General features: G+C 36.3%; 1 protein-coding gene and 1 pseudogene across 5 annotated transcripts in view; one reads left to right on the forward strand and one right to left on the reverse strand.

Annotated features, from left to right (window-relative positions):
• The window catches only part of RGS3 (regulator of G protein signaling 3), a 183,041-nt gene that overhangs the window by 45,824 nt on the left and 114,521 nt on the right, over positions 1–22,696 (forward strand). For all 5 annotated transcript variants that reach the window (XM_074211137.1, XM_074211134.1, XM_074211136.1 and 2 more), the window contains 2 exons: positions 19,394–19,590; positions 21,533–21,616. In XM_074211137.1, the coding sequence (XP_074067238.1) occupies positions 19,394–19,590; positions 21,533–21,616 (281 nt within the window). The remainder of the gene's footprint in view (positions 1–19,393; positions 19,591–21,532; positions 21,617–22,696) is intronic.
• Positions 838–2,117, reverse strand: LOC141505360 (syntenin-1 pseudogene; annotated as a pseudogene).

Raw genomic sequence — 22,696 nt, forward strand, 5'->3', positions numbered from 1 at the left:
CTGATGGAGCTGGGTGAACTCCCATGACTCTGCAGGTCATGACACGATGAAGTACTGTGGCATGGACAGAGCACTAAAGTGGGAAGGAGAGACCTGGGTTCTAGTTCTGACTGTCACTAAGTAGCAATGTGGCTTTCTAGATGCTACTGTAATCTTTCTGGGCTTCAGTTTCCCCATTTATGCATTGTAGAAGTTGGGCTAGGTCTTTCCTGCTCTGACCTTTGAGGTTATTTGGTGAAAAGAGTACACAGTACTTGACTTCAAATTTCTCCATATCAACTTAGATTCAGAGAAGCAATTTTTTTCAGTTGAAATTTTATTTTATTTTCCAGTTACATGTAAAGGTAGTTTTCAACATTCTTCTGTTTGCAAATTTATGAGTTTCATATTTTTCAACTACCTTCCTTTCTCTCCCCTCTCCCCATGACAGCAAATGATCTAGTAAAAGTGTGTATATACAATCATATTTAACATATTTTCATATTAGTCATGTTGTAAAAGAGGAATTAGAATTAAGGGGAAAGAAAAAGCCACGAGAAAGAAAGGAAAAAAATAAAATAAGTTTTTTTAAGAGTTAATTTATTTGATTTTTATTTCAGAATTTTCCTTTAATACAGTTAAAGCAACAATTGAAGCATTAATTTATACATTAATAAAGATAAGATTATCACAATTTTGTGCAGTTCTACATTCTTCCATTTGTAATGCTCAAGTGGAATGAAACCAAGGTTGCTTAATTGCATTTTTTAAAAAACAAAATTGAAACTAGCAGAAAACAGTTATTCTAGAGGTATAATATAGCAAAGCATTAAAAATACTACAACAGAAGAGGAACGATATTACTTTCTAGAATATCTAAAATACAGGTATCTGATTATAACATTAAAAAAAATCTGTATTAGTTATCTTAACTATAATGGCTTATATAGAAAGAGTAGTTTTTAAACTACTGGAAACTTGATGCCATGAAAGTGAAAACTTTTGAAAGGTTCACATCTATAAAAACCAGTATAAGGCTACAAATACAATTTACAGCTTGAACACACAACTGTGTCAAGCAGTATATTCCCAGCCATGATACTATTAATAACAAAGGCTCTCATGCAGCATAGGCATCTTGGCTCCAGTAAGATTCATATGTCTAATACAGAAGATGCTGAGTAAATTGCCCAAGTTCAGTGGAGTTTCCATATATAATTGTTTGAATTTTAAACTTCTGGGATAGCATGATCCATTGGATTTTTCATAACACTTGATGCCATCCTTTTGATTATGTGTTCAAAGATGAAAGCAGGCATGCTTGTTATGGTAACTACACTGCCAGATGTTGAAAGTATATCTGCAACTTGAGAGTCCTTCAGGCCAATTACACTCTGACCATTAATTTCACAAATGTTGTGCTTAGTGAGAAGACCATTTCTTGCTGCAGAACTGTCTTTCACTATAGAGGTTACCTTTCCATTTTTAAAAATGAATCCAACATGTCCTGTACTATCCTTATGCATGGTAATAGTTTGTTCAAATGGTCTGTTCTGAATAGTAATTGTAATCTTCTCTCTAAAAACCTGTTTGAAAATTTTGTGAGCTTTATCAGAGTTGCACCCTGCACAATTTTCACCATTAATTTGAAGAACTTGGTCCCCAAATCTCAGACCAACCAAAGATGCTGGAAAATTGGCCTGGACTAGCTGAACAAACACACCATTATCTATTGATTTAAGTCGAAGGCCAATTTTTCCTTGTTGATCTTTACACACAATGACTTTTCGGATTCCTTGTTTAATTTCTGCTCTTTGCAATCCAATCATTACCAGTTATGGGAGCTACCATATAATTCACAGAAGAAGGCCTGGCCATCAATTGCCTCTGAGATGTTCCAGGAACCAGGGTCATGTTGGTACATATTTCTTCTTCATTTAAACTCAGGCCCATGTACTGAGAGAGTTTGGGGTAAAGTTTAGGATAGAGACTTCCATCTTGAGAAACAGGAACAGAGGAAAAAAATTGCTGAACTGGTAGGGTTTGCAGAAAAGGCTGCCTGAGCCTGAATTACTTTATCTATTTTCAGGTCTTCAAGCGATGGATACAAAGACATTTTTGCAGGATTTTACTGGGCCTCGCCCCCTGCCGCCTCTGCTGGGCCCGTGCTTCTTCTTCCCGCAGTGGTTTCCAATCCTCTGTCTAAAATAAGTTTTAAAGAAGTGAACATAGTATGCTTTGCTCTGCATCCAGACTCTATAGTTTTTCTCTGGAGTTTATGATATTGACCATAGCAGGTCTCTCAGGATTGTCCTTGATCTCTGAACTGCTGAGAGGGACTGCATCCATCATAGTTATTAATGTATATAATGTTCTCTTGGTTCTGGAGGAGCAGCTTCTGATAAGGTTTGTTATTGGTCAGGAGATGTCAAAGGGCTCTTGATGGATACTTAACTCTTTCCTCTCCTCTATTAAAATTGCTCAGCAGACTTCATTCCCACCTCCAGAAAATGTGAGGGCCCTTCTATAGTGATAAGGAGTAGGTTGTTACTTCTCAAGATTATTCTGATATCCTGAAACAGGACTGAACTATGTGAGAATAGAACCTGCAGCTCTCTGAACCAGAGTAGGGCACTAGATTCAAATTCTTCTTTGTGCTCAGTGTAGCAGGAATATGAGCAGAGGTGTGTGTGTGTGTGTGTGTGTGTGTTTGTGTGCATGCACACATGCTGCTACTGCTGCCAAAACTTGTCAGAGAAGGGAAGAACCATGTGGTTTCTTATCCATGCCTCTAACTTAAGTAGGTATTGCAGTGACTATAAAGCCCTTTCTGACCAGTGTGAAGAAGTCAGGAAGCAGAGTAGAAATCTATCTCCTTGCTTGCCAAAGAGACATTTTGACTTCTAGTCTTCCGAGATTACTATGCTGCCTCTTCCCTCAAGTGTGAAGTCTTAGATTGTATTAGATTGTGTTGGGAAATCACATCATCTCTGCAGAGAAGTCATTTGACAAGCACTTTAAAAAAAATTTATATTTTTCCAACAACATGCAATAGTAGTTTTCAACAATCATTTTTTTGGGCAAGAGTTTGAATTTTACATTTGTCTCCCTCCCTCCCTCTCTTCTCTTCCCTCTTACCCTGACAGAAGGCAATCTAATATAGGCTTTACATGTACAACTATGCTAAACACAGATCCATATTAATCACAGAGTGATTATCTTTTGCTTTTCCTGGGTGTTTGGCTACTAGCTAAAAATCTTTTAAAATTGAGCTGTCTCTTCCCCACCATAGAAATAGAACTAGGGCCTTCTGGCATCATGTTACTTAATGAGTTGAAGCCAAAGGGACAAATTTGGACTTGTTTGCTGGGTTCTGAAAACAATTGCTTTTTTTTCCCAGGAAATCTAAGATATCAGTTCTTATATGGTGGAGAATTTGGCTATGCTCAAATCTAAGGATTCCAGCATGGGTCATTGACTTATAGCTTTCTGGGTCTGTGGGAGAGAAGGTTGCCTTGGGAGGCGAGTCCCTAAATACAGTAGAAAGTACCTGCAATTTTGAGACTAACCCTATAGAATAAGTAGAGTGCATAACTTCTGGGTTTTAAATGTTGAGTACTTCTCAGAATGACCTTCGTCCTTTTTCAGACCTGCCTTTATCTTGTTGGTCATAAGTTCAATATTTCTTTCTAGATAACAGTTGGAAAATCTTTTCAACTTATAGGTGAAAGGTGCTAGGTCAATTCATAGTTGATCTCTAGTCTGCTCTCTGCTGGTATTTGGTATTGTTCTATTATTTTTTTCTCCTCCTGTCACCATCTGTTGAAAGACTCAAATCAGTGAGGGCAGGAACCAGCTTTTGAACTCAAACCCCATAGGAGGTCAAATCAGGAGGGTCTCAATTTGATTTGATTCAGTTTAGCAAATAAAAACTCCCTTGGCTCTCAACGCATAAAAATTGGTAACAGTAAATGTGTACCATTGGGCTGAGGGAAAATACCACTTCCTTTCAAGATGGTGGTGCCATTGTGGGACTGAATCTAAGAGAAGTGACTTTTTTGTTAGATGTAGGAGTGGTGAGAAGTAAGATGTATATATGTTTTTTTGTTTGCTTGTTTTTTTTAAGATGTGAAGATTTTGAAATGAATATTGAATAGTAAATCAGAAATTTAAATGCTTAATATATACAAAATCTTATACTAAGCCCTGGAACAAAGCAGTCTCTTCCTTCAAAGAGCTTATATTCTACTGGAAAGGGAAAAGATCTTGGTTGGAAGTTTAACAAAACAAGAGAAAAATCTTCTTTCACCAAAATAGGTTTTGTGCTTTGCAGTGTTTATCTTATGGCTTGTCCTTGTGTTGCAGGAAAGCTGGCCCCTTTGATAGAAGAGGTGGGGCAGTCTCTGAAGAGCTTCAGACTAAAATCCTATTGCTCAGGAACCAACATCCTAACTCACCATTATTTGATTCCCTCCTGAAAACAATGCACTTAATTAACTGCAGAGTAATAAATATGACTGAAGTATTGGGGGAGAAACTAGTTATATATTGATTTACAATTGTGAAGAGAATTCCTAGGTTTTTGTCCTGGCCTGGCAGCTTGGTGACCATAGTTAGACTACTTCCCTTCCCTGGATTGTCTGGAAAATAAAACACAATCCTTGCCTCAGGAAGAATGCTTAGTATAGAAGAATGTGAATAGTTTGTCAATGTTGTTGTTTATGATTGAAGCAAAAGTCCTCTGATATTAACTCCTATTGCTAGGAGCAGACTGTGATTATGTTATGGCTCATTCACATTCACTCTAGAGCTGGGGATTGGAGTGGGATAGAAATTCCAAATCCTTAGACAGGTCAGCTTATGGTTAGGGGAGTAGTATAATAGACAGTTTATGACACTGGACTAAGGCATCCCAAATGTATCACCAAATCCTGTATGATCTTGGACAAGTTGATTTATATCCTTTGCCCTCAGTTTCTTCTGAAAAGTGAAAGAATTGAACTACATAAAAGGTCCCTTTTAGCTTTTGTTAGTCTATTATGGAAAGATTTTAGGTACAGAATGAATTTGAGTATTTGAGGGCTAATTTGGTTTCATGCATAGAAGCCTGTTATTAAAAGGATGATCACAAGGTAATGAAAGAAAGGAAATGAATAGACACATGTGGCTTTTTTTGTGCTTCTGCAGGAAAGTAGTAGAATGGTGGAAAAGAAAGCAGAGAATGCTAAGAATCACATAGTTTTTAGACTGCTTGTAAATATCTTAACTGGGGATACCTTAAATATGGAATTTTTGTGTAGCGACATCTGTTGGAGAGGCTGAAGGCAAAGAGAAATCTATGAAGAACTTAAGATCACTTAAGAATTTGGTAAATCAAGTTAATTTGTACTTTGATACTCAAGAGACCTTATGAAGGTAGGATCGGGGAGGATGCTGAAAGGTTGGAAAATATGATACATATTTTTCACTTTTTTTTTTTTTAGGTTTTTGCAAGGCAAATGGGGTTAAGTGGCTTGCCCAAGGCCACACAGCTAGGTAATTATTAAGTGTCTGAGACCGGATTTGAACCCAGGTACTCCTGACTCCAGGGCTGGTGCTTTATCCATTGTGCCACCTAGCCACCCTATATTTTTCACTTATAAAAAAATTATTTATTTTAAGGCAATAGGGTTAAGTGACTCAAGGTCATATAGCTAGGCAATTATTAAGTGTCTGAGGTCATATTTGAACTCAGGTCCTCCTGACTCCAGGGCTGGTGCTCCATCCTGTGTACTACCTAGCTGCCCCTTGATAGATATTTGAAAAATAAATAGAGACCTCCTTAGAGGCTTCAAAACTATATATTATCATTAATTCTTTCTTCTAGAAGAGACTTGAGAAGTGCTGGACCTGATAACCAGAAGCAGTATGGCAAAAGTGAAACTCCTTCTTAATAGATGGAAAATGATGAGCTACAGATATACAAATCATATAAAAAATGATGAGCTACAGTATACAAACCATATAAGTCCTCTGTACTCAATCATATCAACATCAAATTTTGCAAATTTATTTGTAAAATACAATTAGAAGAAGGCGTTAGACGATTATGAGCAGTATTTCATTATGAATAACAAAAAGCAGTAAAAGCAGAAACAAGTTTAAGAAAAATTGGTATGAAATCCAGCTAAGCCACATCACTGGAAGAGCATGCATAGATGAAGCTGACAGGAGAACAACAAATGGAACAAATTTTTGAGGGTTTCCATAACAATCTGTTTTCATCAGCAGTGATAGTGGAACCATCAGGACACATCAGTTCTTAATGAAACTTAAAAGGTAGAAATGCCTCTCATGTAGATAAAGTTGAGAAGAGCAATGAGATTAAGTACACACTAAAGAAATCTGGGCCAGAGGTGATAGGCAGTGAGAAATCATTTTGCAAAATGTCTTAGGAGAGGGATGCTAAAAAGGAATGGTAAATAAAAATTGCAAATCACCCTATATGCCTACTTTTTTTTTTTATCATATTATTTTTATGAGAATGACCTAATGAAAATAGGAGAAGACAGGCTTTTGCAATCAATTCTCTATAGCTGATCACATTTCTATACTCTTACTATTAGTTAAGAGGTTCAGAGAATACATGACCCTTTTATATTTATTGCTTGTCAAAAATTATTTAACTCAGTAGAGCTAAATGGGACTTTAAAGTCTGCATTGCAACAAGGAGTCTATCCTGCACATGTTAGGATCATTAATGATTGCTTGATAAATATAACCATTCTATTGAGTGAGCTTTTGAGTACTGTTGTATAAAGTATGTGTGCTCAACATGTAAAGTATGTGTGCTTCCAAAGGAAAGAGGAATTCCCTGTTGGAGTAAATCTTCTAGTTGCTACTATTGGCAGATGATATTTTTTTTTTATTGTATTAAGTTGCAGAAGTCAGAGCTCCCCCCAATGAGATCCATTATTGCTAAGAGATGATTGGCTTATCATTCTGTATAGGAAAAATTAAGATTATGATGAAAAGTTCCATTGAGTTGGTACACCAGTACAAATATCTGGGGGAGGCACTACAGATGGATAATAATTGAGGGAAGGTGGGGCGGCTAGGTGCCACAGTGGATAGAGCACTGGCCCTGGAATCAGGAGTACCTGAGTTCAAATCCGGCCTCAGACACTTAATAATTACCTAGCTTGTGTGGCCTTGGGCCACACTTAACCCCATTTACCTTGCAAAAAACCTAAAAACAAAAAAAACCCACCCAAATAATTGAGGGAAGAATTGAAGAGGAGAGATAGAAGATTGCATTTTAAAACTACACATATGAATCTTGGAGTAGCATAGTACTTTAGGCAAGTCTTTTATCTTTTCTGGGCCTTAGTTTTCTTATCCATGAAATGAAGGGACTGTGTACCTTCCCTCATATATATGTTTATACTGTCCAAAGATAATATATGTGACCCAAGAGAAAATGCAGGGAAATACATGATGATCACAAACCAACATATATCCAGTAATGATGTACTAGCAGTGGTATAAAGGCTATTGGGGAAATGTTTGACTGGATAAAGAGAATGGAGGATGACACATCCAATCTGAGTGCCCTCTGAAACCCAGAAAATTTATAAAGGCCTAGAAGAAGGTATCCAGCATCTTGTGTAATCCTTTATGAAGGGTTTTTTGGATATCATTGCCAATAATCACAGAATATGAGAGCATAAGGGATCTGCTCTGAGTGTGTCCCTACAACTATGATACATAGATCTCCTGAGGTTTGTAAGGGAACTGACTCTGTAGTCAGAGGACTCTGGGAATAAATCCCAGCTGTGCTTACCATCTGCCTGATCCAGAGCAAGTCATAAAATCTCTGGGCCTTTCTTCCTATTTAAGATGAAGTTGTTGGGCCAGATGATCTCTGGGGCTTCTTTCAACTCTAAATTTATAATTAGTTCCTTTAAGAAGACCTTGTAGCTGAGAGATCAGTCTTATACCTGTTATCTAAATGAGCAGCTTTAGGGTATTTGATAGATTTGATCATGATAATAATACAGAACCCTGAAGAGGGAAAGTTTTGCTCTCTTCCATTTTAGAGATTGTGGAAACTGAGGCATAGAATTTGAAAGTGGACCCAAGAATTCCATTGTGAGGTTTAAAATGCTAAATAGGCTCCTGAAAGCATGACCATCTTCTATTTGGGTCATACTACATTCTTATGAATGCTAATTTAGGATACAGTGGTTGAGAGATTCTTTGGAATGAACAGTCTCAAATTGTTCTATGGCACATGGACAACATGCTGTTTGGTCATGTTTCCTGGGCAGGGGAAGGAGAAGACCAGCAGCACACCCTTAGTATTGTCGGTTGACATGAAAATGCCTGGTTTTAGGCTCTCAACAATTGATTTACTAATGCTGCCAAGGTCAGACTCGGAAGCATCAGGAGAGAAATGTAATTATTGTGCATGGCCAATGGAGCAGGTGGCAGGAAAGAAAGCCTTTTTGTAATCTGGGCTTTGGGAAGAGGAAGAGATTTCTACATTGAAAAGAAAACATATAGGAGGCGAATGAGCAAAGGCTGGATAGCTGTAGTTGAAAAGTGTTGCTGTTCAAAAACATACACACACACACACACACAGATCCAGATAAAACTGAACTTCAAACCAATAATTATGCATGTTACTCTTAGTTTAGTTGTATGCCAAGACTTAAGAATGATACTTTTCTATGGGATAAATGGATGCTAGCCTCCTTTCTCTTCTCCACAACTTGAACTCTTTATTCACTGGGTGATATTAATCAAATTATTCAGCCTCTTTGGACTTAGGCATTTCATATGAAAAGTGAGAATGAGAATATTTATCCTTCCCAAGGTGGGGGATTGACTTACATGATTTCTCAAGTTTTCTCCATTTAGCTGGTGACAGAGAAAAGGATATCAGGGGATTGAAATTACCTTGAAAACCTTTTTTATTCATTCAACTATGATTCAATGAATATTTTGATTCAATTTGTGTTTTTGTTTGTTTTTGACTTTTGCAATATCCCTCTTTTACAGATGGGGAAACTGAGGCAGGCAGAAGTTAAGTGAGTTGTTCAGGGTCACATAGCTAGTAAATATCTTAGGCCAGATATGAATTCAGGTTTTCTTGATTTCAATTCTTTATCACTGTACTTCTATAGATGCCTGTACAGTTGACACTAACTTGAAGATGGGAACTGGACAGATGGTGGTATTCTCAACAGAAATAGGCAAGTAGGAAGATGGTTTTGGAAAAAAACTAATGAATTAGATTTTGGAAATGAGTTTCAGATGGTTCTGGGATGTTCAGTTGTGGATTGTAAAATATATGTATGGGTATGTAATTTGAGAATTGTGTGTGTGTGTGTGTGTGTGTGTGTGTATAAAGGTAAAAGCTGAACCACTAAAGGAAGTTGATAAAAGAACAGAGAACGGAAGAGTACTGGTAGACAACAGGGTCAGATGCAGCAGAGAAGTCCATTTTTGAGACCATATGTAGCTTTTGGAGTGTTGATAGAGTTGCCCTTTTTTCTTTCCAACAAGTGTATCATTGGTTTCTCTTTGGATCTTGGTCAATGGTTTTGGATTCTTTGGAATATATTATTTCAGTTTAAAACAGACTCCTTCTAGGATCTGACTTTGTGAGAAGATGAGATAGGTACAGTATGATTTCATGGCCAAGGATTGACTGCCTCCAAATACTTTTCCTTAATCCTTTTTCTAATGTGTACATTAATATAATATAAACAGCTCTGGACTGAGAATCACAAGGTCCAGGTTCTAGTCTTGCCTCTCCTATTGTTTATGACTGACCAAGTCACTTCTTTTTGGGCTTCAGTTTTCTCTTCAAAATGAAGTAGTTGAACTAGATGATCTCAGTGGTCCTTTAAAGTGCAGTGTTAGGATCCATGATTCTGGCTAGTACATCTGCATGGGGGAATTTATTTCACTTGGGGTGGGGGAGAATGAAGTCAGAAACACTGGGTTGCTAACACTCTCTCCAGAAGCCTTCTGGAGGGTAGAACTCTGTTGAGGGCGATGGCATATCTAAGAGTGAGCTTTGCTGGGGGAGAAGGACAGAAAAGATAGACTCTTAATTAAGAATTGTCCTTCAACTCTTTCTTCTCATTGATAACATTTACTCTATTTTTTCATAGCTCTTTACTGAATGTAGGATGTGGTTTTTAAAATTGATTTTTATTAATGGTTTTACTATTTTGCCCAGTCACACCTATCATAATTGCTGGTCAGTTCTGGTGGGAAGCCAATTGTGTTCTTAGCCAAACAACTTTTCCTCCCTCTGTGAAATATGGGGGTGGGGTGGTAAAAGAAGCAACCTCAGAACCTTATGTTTTACAGTCAGATTTTTTTTCCCTTTCAGATGATAAGATGACAATTCTGGTACAGACCTAAATTGTGAGGGCTTAATTTATGTGTTTCTTAGCCAATCAGCAGGTACTGTGGGACTTCTGATAGGGGTAGAGAAAAGCAGTAATATGAGTCTAAGATCTTAGGCACAATGTATGATTTCTGTTCATATTGTTAAATGACTGGCTAGCAGCTTCTAAAAGGCCTGCAGAAATGACCACAGAGAAACCTTTTTGTACCATCTTGCCATATTTATATGACCTAACTTTCTATTGAGTTGCGTTACTACAGTACTTCACTTGCCACATTGATCTACTTATTTAGTGGTCTTCACAGATAGATGAACAGATGAAGATAACAATACATAGTCAGAACTTCACCCTATGAGGATTCACTTTAGATGTAGTATCCAGGAACAAACTGAGTTTATCTCATAGTCACAATAGTCAATGATATCCAGCATTTTTAAAGTACTTATTATGTCCAAAGCACTATGATAAGTGTTCAGCATACAAATAGAAAAGTAAGACAGTTCCTGTTCTCAAGGAATTCACAATCTAATGGAGGAGACAACACACAGGGAGAGTTTCAGCTGTAAGTCACATGGAAATTTCCATGGTCTTTAGAATGCAGCAGCAAAGCAGACAACAGGGTCTCTTGTTTATGTCATTATTTAATGTCACTTTTTTCCAGAGCTTTTGAATTCTGGGTCTGTCTGCAGAAGGATGGTAGTCAAGATGACAGTATGGTTTGACTTGCCCGGCATATGCTGCCTCCTGGTATCCCTAAGGTTGCCTTGATGCTCCATATAGGTTGATTTACCTGCCGTGTGTGGTAGTTGGTTGGCATTTAGTGGGGATGGCTGAATCTCTTTATCCCCATGGATGATGGCTATGAGGACTGGGATAGAAACAGAAGTGGTGATTAGAGATGGTGGGGGTTGGTACTGTACTGCCATTCCCAGTACTCTTGTGGCCATCTTCCTATTGGTGGTAGATGGTTAGTTGGTGATGATGAAGAGATGGACCTCCTCTTCTAAATGATTTCTCTCCTTAATTATGACTGTGGATGGACTTCTCGGGTGGAGCCAAGATGGTGGCATGAAGTTAGCATGCTCCCAGAGCTTTTCTCTACACAATGCTAAATAAAGCCTTTCCATGAATATTAAAGCTACATATCCCACCAAAAAATGATTGAAATAAGTTTTCAACTGTATACATCATGAAGGATCTTTGGAAGTCTGTCTCTTTGGGGGGAAAAGGGAAGTAAAACTCAGCTAGGTGGGAGAGCAGGAAAGTCAGCAGGAGGCTTTTAGCCACAGTGTAGTTCAGGTCCCGACAGTTTGATTAAAGCATAGATCCTTACAGCTAGATAGCAAGTCAGCAGGGAGGGTCCTAATCCCAAACAAAAGTCTGAACCTGGGCAACACTGGGGCAAAACATAGGCCTGGGTTAGGAACAAACCACTACATAAGCAGAGGCTGGACATAAAGGAGAGAACAAATCTCTGTAAAGGCAATTTCTGGACTGCATAGGCAACATACTGGCCAACAAGTCAGGGATTAGACCCCAGCCCCATAACAAAAAGTTTCCCTAAACTCAAGGAATAGAGCTCAATCAAAATGAACAAAAAACCCCCTAAGAAAGTGCTAACTGTAGAAAGCTACATGCTCTCAGATAAAGATGATAAAATACCACCTCAGTAGAAAAAGCAGTGAAAAATTACCTACGTGCAAAGTCTCAAAAGGAGTCTATAAATTGGACTCAAACCCAAAACCTGATAGAATTTTAAAAAGAATTTAAAAACCAAAGAAGAGAGGAAGGAAAAAAAGTAACAAAATGAGGTCCTTGCAGGAAAATTATGAAAAACTGACCAAAGAAATCAAGTAAAAATAACCAACTGGAAAAAGAATGTAACTCTTCAAAAAATAAAATCAACCAACTGTAAAAGGAAAACAACATAGCCAAAATTCAAATTGACCAACTGGAAAAGAAATGTGACTCATTTAAAACTCAAATCAACCAAATGGAAAGGGAATGTAATTCAACAAAAAAAGTAAAATTAACCAACTGGAAAAGGAAACACAAAAGCTAACCGAAGAAAACAAAACCCTAAAAAGTAGAATTGGACAAATAGAAACCAATGAATCTATGGACAGCAAGATTACATCAAATAAAGTAAAAAGGCTAAAAAAATTGAAGAAAATGTAAATATCTTTTAGGAAAAGCAAATGACCTAGAAAATAGACCCAGGAGAGGTAATTTATGAATTATTGGTCTATCAGAAAACTTAGATCAAAAAAAGAGGCTGGAAAATTATCTTTGAGGAAATTACTAGGGAAAATCTTCCTAATCTGCTATATCAAGAAAACAAAATAACCTTTGAACGAATACATAGAACTCCTCCAGAAAGAGATCCCAGGATATAAATACTCAAGGACTATCATAGCCAAATTCCAGGATTCTTAAATAAATGAGAAAATATTGCAAACAGCATAAAAGAAGCAATTTAAATACAAAGGAAACACAATTAGACTTACCTAGGACTTATCAGCTTCAACATTGAAGGACCAGAGGACTTGGAATATCATATTTTGGAGGGCAAAGAACCTTGGATTATGACTAAGAATTTACTGCTGTGCAAAATTCAGCACATTCTGAAGGGGAAAGATGTTCAACAAAATAGAGGACTTCCAAAATTTCCTGACCAAAAAACCAGAAGTGAACAGATAAGAGATGCATAAAAAGGTAAATGGAAAGGGGAAAATACCAAAACACATGCTAGTCAAGAACATTATGCAACCCTACAAGTGAAGACAACACTTGTAACTCTTGAGAATTGTATTTCTTTTAGGATAAAGAGTTGAATGTAGTTGAAGAGACTGAATTTAGAGGATATTGGTATGGTTGATTTTTGTCCTCCTATTGAAGAAGACCAAAATGATATCACTATGTTTGAGATAAATAGTTCAGGTGAAAAGCTGTTGTTTACACATTTTCTTTGACCTACATTAATTCTGTCTTGCTCATAGAGCTCAATACTTTCTCTGATGAAAGCATTCTATGCTGGGCAGTCCTGAGCCAGTATCTCCCATACTTTAAATCAATTGTAAAGTTCTTAAGAGAGATCTTCAGTGTCCAGAATTTAAGAGACTCTATGGTTAATTAAATCAGAAATGATTTTACTTTACTGGATACTTAGAAGTTTGTAGTACCATAGAGACAGAGGATGGTGAACCAACTTAGAAAGGTTGGACTTAAAGAAATTAGGAAGTGATTTTTATCCTAATCCATACTTTAGTTAACCAGGGTTTAAGTACCATGGATGGAGAACTAAAAGTGGGGATGTGAGAGAGGGTATGCTTGTGGGGGGAGGTACAAATGGTTCATGAAATGATTTGGCTTTGCAGGATGCTTTGGCTCTTGAGGGTTGTGTGTCCAAATGTGCTTGAAAATGGGGTAAGAGGGGTGACTAGGTGGCACAGTGGATAGAGCACCAGTCCTGGAGTCAGGAGTACCTGAGTTCAAATCCGACCTCAGATACTTAATAATTACCTAGATGTATGGCCTTGGGCAAGCCACTTAACTCCATTTGCCTTGCAAAAACCTAAAAAAAATGGGGTAAGGTATAATGTGATTATAATTTGATGTAATTCATGACTCTTGAGGAGTATATTTCTAATGAGAGAAGAATGGAGGATGACTACTAATCAGTCAATCAATCTTTGATGGTACTTTGATTGATAGTACTTCTATCAGGTCAGATAAAGGGAGTATAATTTGATAAAAGGGATGTAAGTGCTAGATGGTTAAAATTATAAAAAAAAAAGAAGAAGACTAGGCATTAATGAATTGAATAATCCCAGATTAAGAGGCACAAAGACCTATTATAGTAGAGGGAAAGAAGGGAGTGTGTGAACACTGAGTAAATCCTATTCAATAGATTTGACCCAGAGAGGGAATAAGATACATTCCCAAATGGGTTTAAAAATCTGTCCTACTCTACATGGAAGTGGAGGGGGAAGGGAAAGAAAAGGGTAGAAGGGACTGATAAAAGGAAAAGCAAAGGTAGAAGTGAAAAATAAACTGAAAGTTAAAATTTAAAAGAAAAGTTAAAGGGAAAAGAGTAAAATGTTGGAGGAGAAATGAAAGGAAAGAGAAAAGTGTAAATGGGGAAAGATAGCATGGAGGGGAAAACAGAATTGGTAATCTTAACTGTAAATGTGAATGGGGTGAACTCTCCTATAAAATGAAGCAGATAGAATGGAATGAAAACCAGAATCCTACAATATACTGTTTACAAGAAACAAATTTGAGAGATACACACAGGGTAAAGGTAAAAGACTGGAGCAAAATATATTATGCTTCAATTGAAATAAAAAAATCAGGAGTAGTGATCCTGATCCTCAGATAAAGTAAAAAGCAAAAATAGATCTCATTAAAAGTGATAAGGAAATAAGCTGCATCTTCTTCAAAGGCACTATAGGCAATGAAGTTAATAGCATTATTAAATATGTATGCTCCTTGTGGTATAGTATTCAGATTCTTAGAGAAGCTGAATGAATTACAAGGAGATATAGACAGTAAAATTTTAATAATGGGGGGACCACAACCTTCCTCTCTCAGAACTAGATAAATCTAATCACAAAATAAACAAGAAGGAAGTTAATCAGGTGAATAAAATCTTAGAAAACTTAGATATGATAGATTTCTGGAGAAAATTTAATGGAGATAGAAAAGAAAATAGCTTTTTCTCTGCACTACATGACACCTATACTGAAATTGACCATGTACTAGGGCTTAAAAACTTAGAATCAAATACAGAATGGCAGAAATAAAAGTACATTCTTTTCAGCTCATGATGTAATAAAAATACATATAATAAAGGGCCATGGAAAGATAAATCAAAAATTAATTAGAAACTAAATAACTTAATTTTAAAGAAAGAGTGGATCAAACAACAAATTATAGAAATAATCATTTCATCCAAGAAAATGATAATAATGAGACTTCATACCAAAATTTATGGGATGCAGCCAAAGCCATTTTTAGGGAAACTTTATATCTCTAAATGCTATATATATGAATAAAATAGAGAAAGAAGAGATCAATGAATTGGCTATGCAACTAAAAAAAGTTAAAGAATAAATTGAAGATCACAAATTTGAAAATGCCAAATTTGAAATTCTGAAAATGAAGGGAGAGATTAATAAAATTGAAAGCAAGAAAACCATTGAACAAATAAATGAAACTAAGAGTTGATTTTATGAAAAAACCAGTAAAATAGATAAACTTTTGGTTAATTTGATTAAAAAAAAGAAAGAAGAACGAAATTACCGCTATCAAAAATAAAAAGAACTCACCACCAGTGAGGAGGAATTATAGAGATAATTTGGAGGTATTTTGCCTAACTATATGCCAATAAATTTGATAACCTGAGTAAAAGGGGTGAATATTTACAAAAATATAAACTGCCCAGATTAATAGAAGAGGAAATAAAATACTTATATAACCCCATTTCAGAAAAAGAAATTGAGGGAATCTTCAGTTAACTCCCTAAGAAAAAGTTTCCAGGTCCAGATGGATTTACAGGTGAATTCTACCAAAGATTTAAGGGACAATTAATTCCAATTGTACATAAACTATTTTAAAAAATAGGAGTTCTGCCAAATTCCTTTTAATGCACCAATATGGTGCCAATATCTAAACCAGGATGAACCAAAGCAGACAAAATTATAGACTACTCTCACTTATGAACATTGATGCAAAAATCTTAAATAAAATTTTAGCAAAGCAATTACAGCAAGCTATTACCAGGATAATACAGGTAGAATTTATACCAGGTAGGCAGGGATGGTTAAATATTAGGAAAATACTTGACATAATTGAACATATCAGTAACAAAATCAACAGAAATCATGATTATCTCAATAAATCTTGAAAGCCATTGACAAAATGTAGCATCTATTCCTATTAAAAACACTAGAGAGTATTAGAATAAATGAAGTTTTCTTAAAATAATAAGCAGTATCTAAAACCATCAACAATATATGTAATAGGGATAAACTAGGAGCATTTTCAATAAGATCAGGGATGAAAAAAGGATCTCTATTATCACCACTATTATTCAATATAGCATTATAAATGTTAGTTTTAGCAATAAGAGAAGAAAAAGAAATTGAAGGAATTAGGATCAGCAATAAGGGAGCAAAGCTTTCACTCTTTGTGGATGATATGATAGTGTGAAAATCATCAACAAACTACTTTAAACCACAAATTTAGCAGGATATAAAACAAACCCACAGAAATCATCAGTATTTCTATATATAAACAAGAGAGCCCAAGAGCAAGAGATTCAAAAAGGAAGTCCATTTAAAGTAACTGCAGACAATATTAAATTCTTGGGTATCTACCTTCCAAGATGAACCCAGAAATTGTATGAACACAATTACAAAACGCATTTCTCACAAATAAAATCAGATTCAAACACTGGAAAAATTGCTCATGGTTAGATCAAGCTAATATAATAAAAATTACAATTCAACCAAATTAAATCGCTTATTCAGTACCATACCAATCAAACTACTGAATAGCTATTTTACGGAGCAAGAAAAAATAGTGACCAAATTGATTTGGAGCAACAAAAAGTCAAGAATATCAAAGGAAATGATAAAAAAAAATGTAAAGAAAGGAGACCTAGCTCTACCAGATCTAAAACTGGACTATAAAGTGGCAGTCATCCAAACTACCTGGTACTGATTAAGAAATAGAGTAAATGAATCAGTGGATTAGGATAGGTTCAAAAGAAATGGTAGTAAATGACAAACCCAAAGACAGTTGTTTCTGGGATAAGAACTATTTGACAAAAATTGTGGGGAAAACTGGAAAATAGTATGGCAGATTACTAGGCATAGACCCACATCTCACACCCTGTACCAAAATAAGGTCAAAATGGGTAGAGGATTCTGACATTAAAGGGCAATACCATAGACCAATTAATAGATCTAGATAGAAAGGAGAAATTTATGTTGAAACAAGAAATGGAGGACATTATAAATTGAAAAATGGATGATTTTGTCTATATTAAAAAGTTTTTGCACTAATAAAACCTATGTTGCTAAGATTAGAAGGAAAACATGAAAGCTGGAAATGATTTTCACAGCTAGAGATTCTGATAGAAGTGTCATTTCTAACACAGAGATTGCATTAAATTATAATATAGTAGGTTACAAGTCATTCTCCAGTTGATAAATGGTCAAAGGATATGAACAGGCAGTTTTCAAATAAACTAAAGCTCTCTCTCTATATCTATCTATCTATCTATCTATCTATCTATCTATCTATCTATATAAAATCATATAAAAAAAGCTTCAAAGCATTACTATGAGAGAAATGCAAATTAAAACAACTATGGTGTATCACCTCACATGAACAGATTGACAAAAAGGGAAAGTGGACAGTATTGGAGAGGTATGGGAGAATTGGGACATTCTTTGTTGGTGGACTTGTGAAATGAGCCAATTGTTTCTAAAGAACAATATAGAGCTATGCTCAAAGCGCAATAATCATGCCTTTTGGCCCAGCAATACCAATACTAGGCCTATATTCAAAAGAAATAATAAAAAATGGGAAAAGTCCCACATGTTTCAGAATATTCATAGCAGCTCTTTTTGTACTGGCAAAGAATTGGAAATTGAAGGGAATACCCCTCAATTGGGGAGTGGTTGAACAAGTTAATGGTATTTGAATATTATAGAGTACTATTGTTCTTTAAGAAACCATGAATGGTTGCACTGCAGAGAAGTATGGAATGATTTGCAGGAACTGATGCTGAGGAAAGAGAGCTGAATTTATCTTGATGGATGCAGCTCCTCTCAGAAGTTCAGAGAGCTAGACAACCCTAGGAGACCTGCTATGGCCAATTCTATACACATATGGAGGAAGAAAAAACAAAACAAAAAACCTACAAAAATCTGAATGAATACTACAGCTCATGGTTTTCTTTTTTTCTTAATCCTAATTTCTCATATAGAAAATATATACATAAATGTGTATTTACAATATTCATTAAACTCTTCACCTCTTAGGGGAGGGGGGTAGCAAATTATATAACTTAAAATATACATATTCATGTAGATGAATGTTGAAAAAAATTTTTAATGTATAAAAAATAAAATAAAATAAAAATGACTGTGGAATATGAGCTAGAAGTAGATCTGGTGGTTTGGGAAGCACTGTATTCAGTGTCCTGGACTGATCCCATTAAGGTCTAAAGTGAGACAGTGGTCAAAGGGTAGTTCTTGGTGGTTCGACTTTTCCAAATTTTTGCTTTCCTCCCCTTAGCTCCTCTCTGTGTGAGATGTATAACCTATATTGAATTGCTTACCACTTTCTGTCATGCAAAACACAATACCATTTTAATCATGTTGTAAAAGAGGACATAGACACAAAGGAAAAATTTAAAAATATGAAAAAGTACAGAAAATGAAAAATAGTATGCTTCTAACTGTATTCAGAGTCTATCAATTCTCTCTCTGGAGGTGGATAGCATTTTTCATCATAAATCCTTTGGAATTGTCCTGGGTCATTGTATTGCTGAGAATAACTTAAGTCCTTCATAGTTAATCTTCATGCAGTATTGCTGTTACTGTGTATAATGTTCTCCTGATTCTGCTTAATTCACTTTGTATCAATTCATGTAAGTCTTTTCAGGTTTTTCTGAAATTAGTGTATTCATCATTTCTTATAGCTCAGCAATATACTTTTACAGTCAGATACCACAACTTCTCACAAATCTATTTTCTTAACATGCAAAACTCATCCACTCCCCTACCTTCATCTATCAGTTCCCTTTTGAATAAAACATATCATTTTTCTAGTCATATTCCACTAATGGTTCTCATGCTACCAGATCTTAGGCCTGTGGAATCAAATTTGCCTTGTATTTTGATTTCTAGTTCACTTTATCCATACTTTGTGAATTTGTGTATAGAATCTTAGATTTCAGGTCTTTCTCATTCCTTCTTTCTTTGTTCTTTTAGATACAGGAAACACTAGCAAAGGGAAATCCCACACAGGCCTGGGGAAGAAATCCAGACTGATGAAGACAGTTCAGAATGTGAAAGGCTATGGTAACTACCAGAACTGTACCATCATGAAGCCTCAAAGTCCACACTCAAGCTATGGAACATATGTGACACTGGCTCCCAAAGTCTTGGTATTTCCTGTTTTTGTGCAGGTGAGATGGTGGCTCCAGGTGGACTGATGTGGTGGTCTTCCTTGGTACTTAGTTTGGACTGTCCCTGAGAATTTCATTTTGAAAAGAATGAAGAATGAAATCATGGTTTAAAGCTATAATATCTAATGAGTGAAGATTCTACACTGGACTGAGTGCCCCCATCAGATTTTAAGTACTCATATTTTTGGATGTGGTAACAGAGGCAAGAGGTATTAGGCAGGGAAAGTAGGACTTTGAGTCACTAAGGGGAGTCTAAGAGAGGATAATTCCTATAATACCTACTTTTGTCTGTTACTGTCTCTGTCTTTTTTTTTTTTTTTTTAGGTTAGATATTCCTATCTCAACTAGGCTGGAATGCATTTTCTACTGATGGGTTGAATCCCATTGTTGATCAGTGTGGGAACTTTATCCTGCTTGCTTTCTGACCTGGACCAGTTGGTGGTCCCTGCTCCAGAGAGTTCACCATTCTGCCAGACTGAGAGCAGATACCTAATCAGTTCAGTTCACTATAACTTAGGACTTTTGATCTCAAGCCTTTCAGCAGTCTCAGCTGCAGCAGAGACTGCAGGTGGTCACTGGCCCCTGCTCTTTTTCTTTTGGGATTTTTTAGTTTTGTCCAATAATTGTATTTAACCAGAAACTGACAAACAGGAAGTGATTTCATGTTTGTTTGAAAACCAGTCCTTTCATAAGTTTTTCATTGTAAATGTTCAAAATACTCATTCCTCTTGACTTCCATAATGAACACTAATAGTTTGTTTTTTAGAAATTACTTAGTAGAAACCTTGAGATGTTCATAATGCAATTCCTTCCCTGTGATTCCTTCTCTTTTGGTATGAATTCCCTGGCTACCCCACACATATGATTGAAAATTTGCCCTACGTGGGGTCTAGCCATTTTCTTTAGAATTTTCTTAGGTTGTGTTACTTTTCCCTTGCCTCTGACTGAGATTGCTCTAGGTCCATTAGTTTTCTGTTTTGGAGCCAATACTAACCAATACACCTTAGAAAACAGATATATTTTGTTGGTATATAGTCTATCCATGGAACTTTTGTCAACCCAGAATATATGTATATATGTCTGTGTGCTCTTATTTTTTTCATTTCTGTCTGTCTATTTCAGCATTAACTGAAGGTATAAATGTGTTAGGATTAAACTTGAAGAATATCTCCCAGTGGTAACAATCACCTATCCACCTCAGTAAATATTGCTATATGATATTGTCCGTTTTGAACAACTCCATTTAGACTGGATAGAAGGAGAAACTTTGAAGGAGATATGGAGAGGAAAATGGTCTGAAATGCATTGACCCAGAGAACTGGGGGCTGAGAATACTCAGTTTGATGAAGAAAGGATGGTGAGGGCAATAAAGGACTTGGAAGGCTTTGAACATATTCTGGATCAAAGCCAGTAGCTAGTGGAGTATGATTCTGTTGATTTGTGATCTGGGTCTGTGAGGATAATAGAATACAATAGGGATTACATACATCTATGGAAGGAGCTAATCTGACTCCCAGAGGTCTTCATTCTGACTGTATGAGGGGAAAAGGTTAGGGATGTGTGTATGGCATCTCTCTCAGGCACAAAGAAGCAAGCAGGGTATGGAGGTAAGGTAGAAAGGGGCTAGATGGTGGTTTTGCTTCCTGCTCAGAGAAAGTAGCTTTATCACAGTTGGTTCTTAGCTCTCTGTTAGGTTGAAGTGGTGTCAACTGCAGCAATTTCAAACAAGGACAGTTTTTTTTTTGTTGAAATTGTGGGGCCTCGTCAGTGTTGATTGCAAGTAAGAGGTTTCTCCCCTTTTCTGTTCTAGTCAAACAGTCAAGATCTTCTCTACCAGCTGGTTCAGCTTGTCTTGCTCCTGTCTTCCTCAGGCATCACTAGTATCAGTTCTGACCCTGGGCTTCCCGCTAAACTGTGATTTCATGTTTTGTTTTGTTTTCAGCCCCTAGATCTCTGTAACACAGCTCGGACTCTGTTGTTGGCTGAGGAACTTCTGCTTTATGAGGGGAGAAACAAAACTTCTAAGGTAAGATACTGAAGAGAATTCTCAGTTACTCTTATAAATTATTGAGGCACTTGACTTCACCTCTGCTAAACTTGGGGACATTTTGTAACTCTTTTATACTTTCAGAGACAGAAAAGAGGAAAAACTGAGTCCAGTTCTGTTGAGAGGTTTGGGAGGAGGGAGAAATTGAAGTTATTGACTGATTGAAATGAAATTTTTAACTTATCAGAAGATTTTAGTTATCTAGGCACCTCCTGTCCACATTAGCACAAGTTTAAAATCTTCTCTGTATTCATAGGCTCTGACTCGTATTGAACTGCAGTTCTGTCACATTAAGATCCATAACACTCTGTCCCTCTCACTCTCTGGAGCTTCAGTTATTTCTACTTGTTTCACATGATTTTCAGGCTCACTTCCAGCTTGCACAATAAGTGATAGCTCTCTAAAAAGGAAATCCTTGGAATGCTTTTGGACAAGTGATGCATTTCATCCTCAGTCCCATTTCCAGGGGGCTTGGTCCATTTCAGCCTCAAATGTCTGACTTGATCTTAGCTACTAAAACAGAGCCTTTCTGAGAGCCACAGGTTTTGTGGCTACTTCCCAGGGAACCCAGAAATCTTATCCCTTTGAACCACTATGGACTCATGACATCTTGGATTTAATTCTGAGCTTGACTTGGTTGCTGAACTAACTAGATTTTCACCCCTGAAATTAGAGATGAATTTTAACCATATTTTCTTTTGTGGAGAGAACCTATTTGTACCATTTCTTTTGGTGTCATTCATATAGAAATGGATTAAGGAAAAACTAGGAGCTAATTCATCAAAGTGAGTGCTGTTCTCCCCATACTAGCCACTTTGGAAGGATAAATATTTATCCCAATGATGAATTTCATCAAAACATTTTGGGCATTCCTCTTTAGGAATGACCTTTATGGTCTGTAAAACACTGTTTTGAATAACTTCAATAAAAGAAAACCTTTGAATATGGAATTGATTTTTGTAAATAGCCATAACTCAAAGCACCTGGTCTTTATGTTTCAGTTTCTTCATTTTAAAATGGGCTAGATAAAACTGGTCAATGAACTAGATAATCCCTAAG

Source organism: Macrotis lagotis, chromosome 1 (genome assembly GCF_037893015.1).
Source record: "Macrotis lagotis isolate mMagLag1 chromosome 1, bilby.v1.9.chrom.fasta, whole genome shotgun sequence".
Lineage (NCBI taxonomy): Eukaryota > Metazoa > Chordata > Mammalia > Peramelemorphia > Peramelidae > Macrotis > Macrotis lagotis.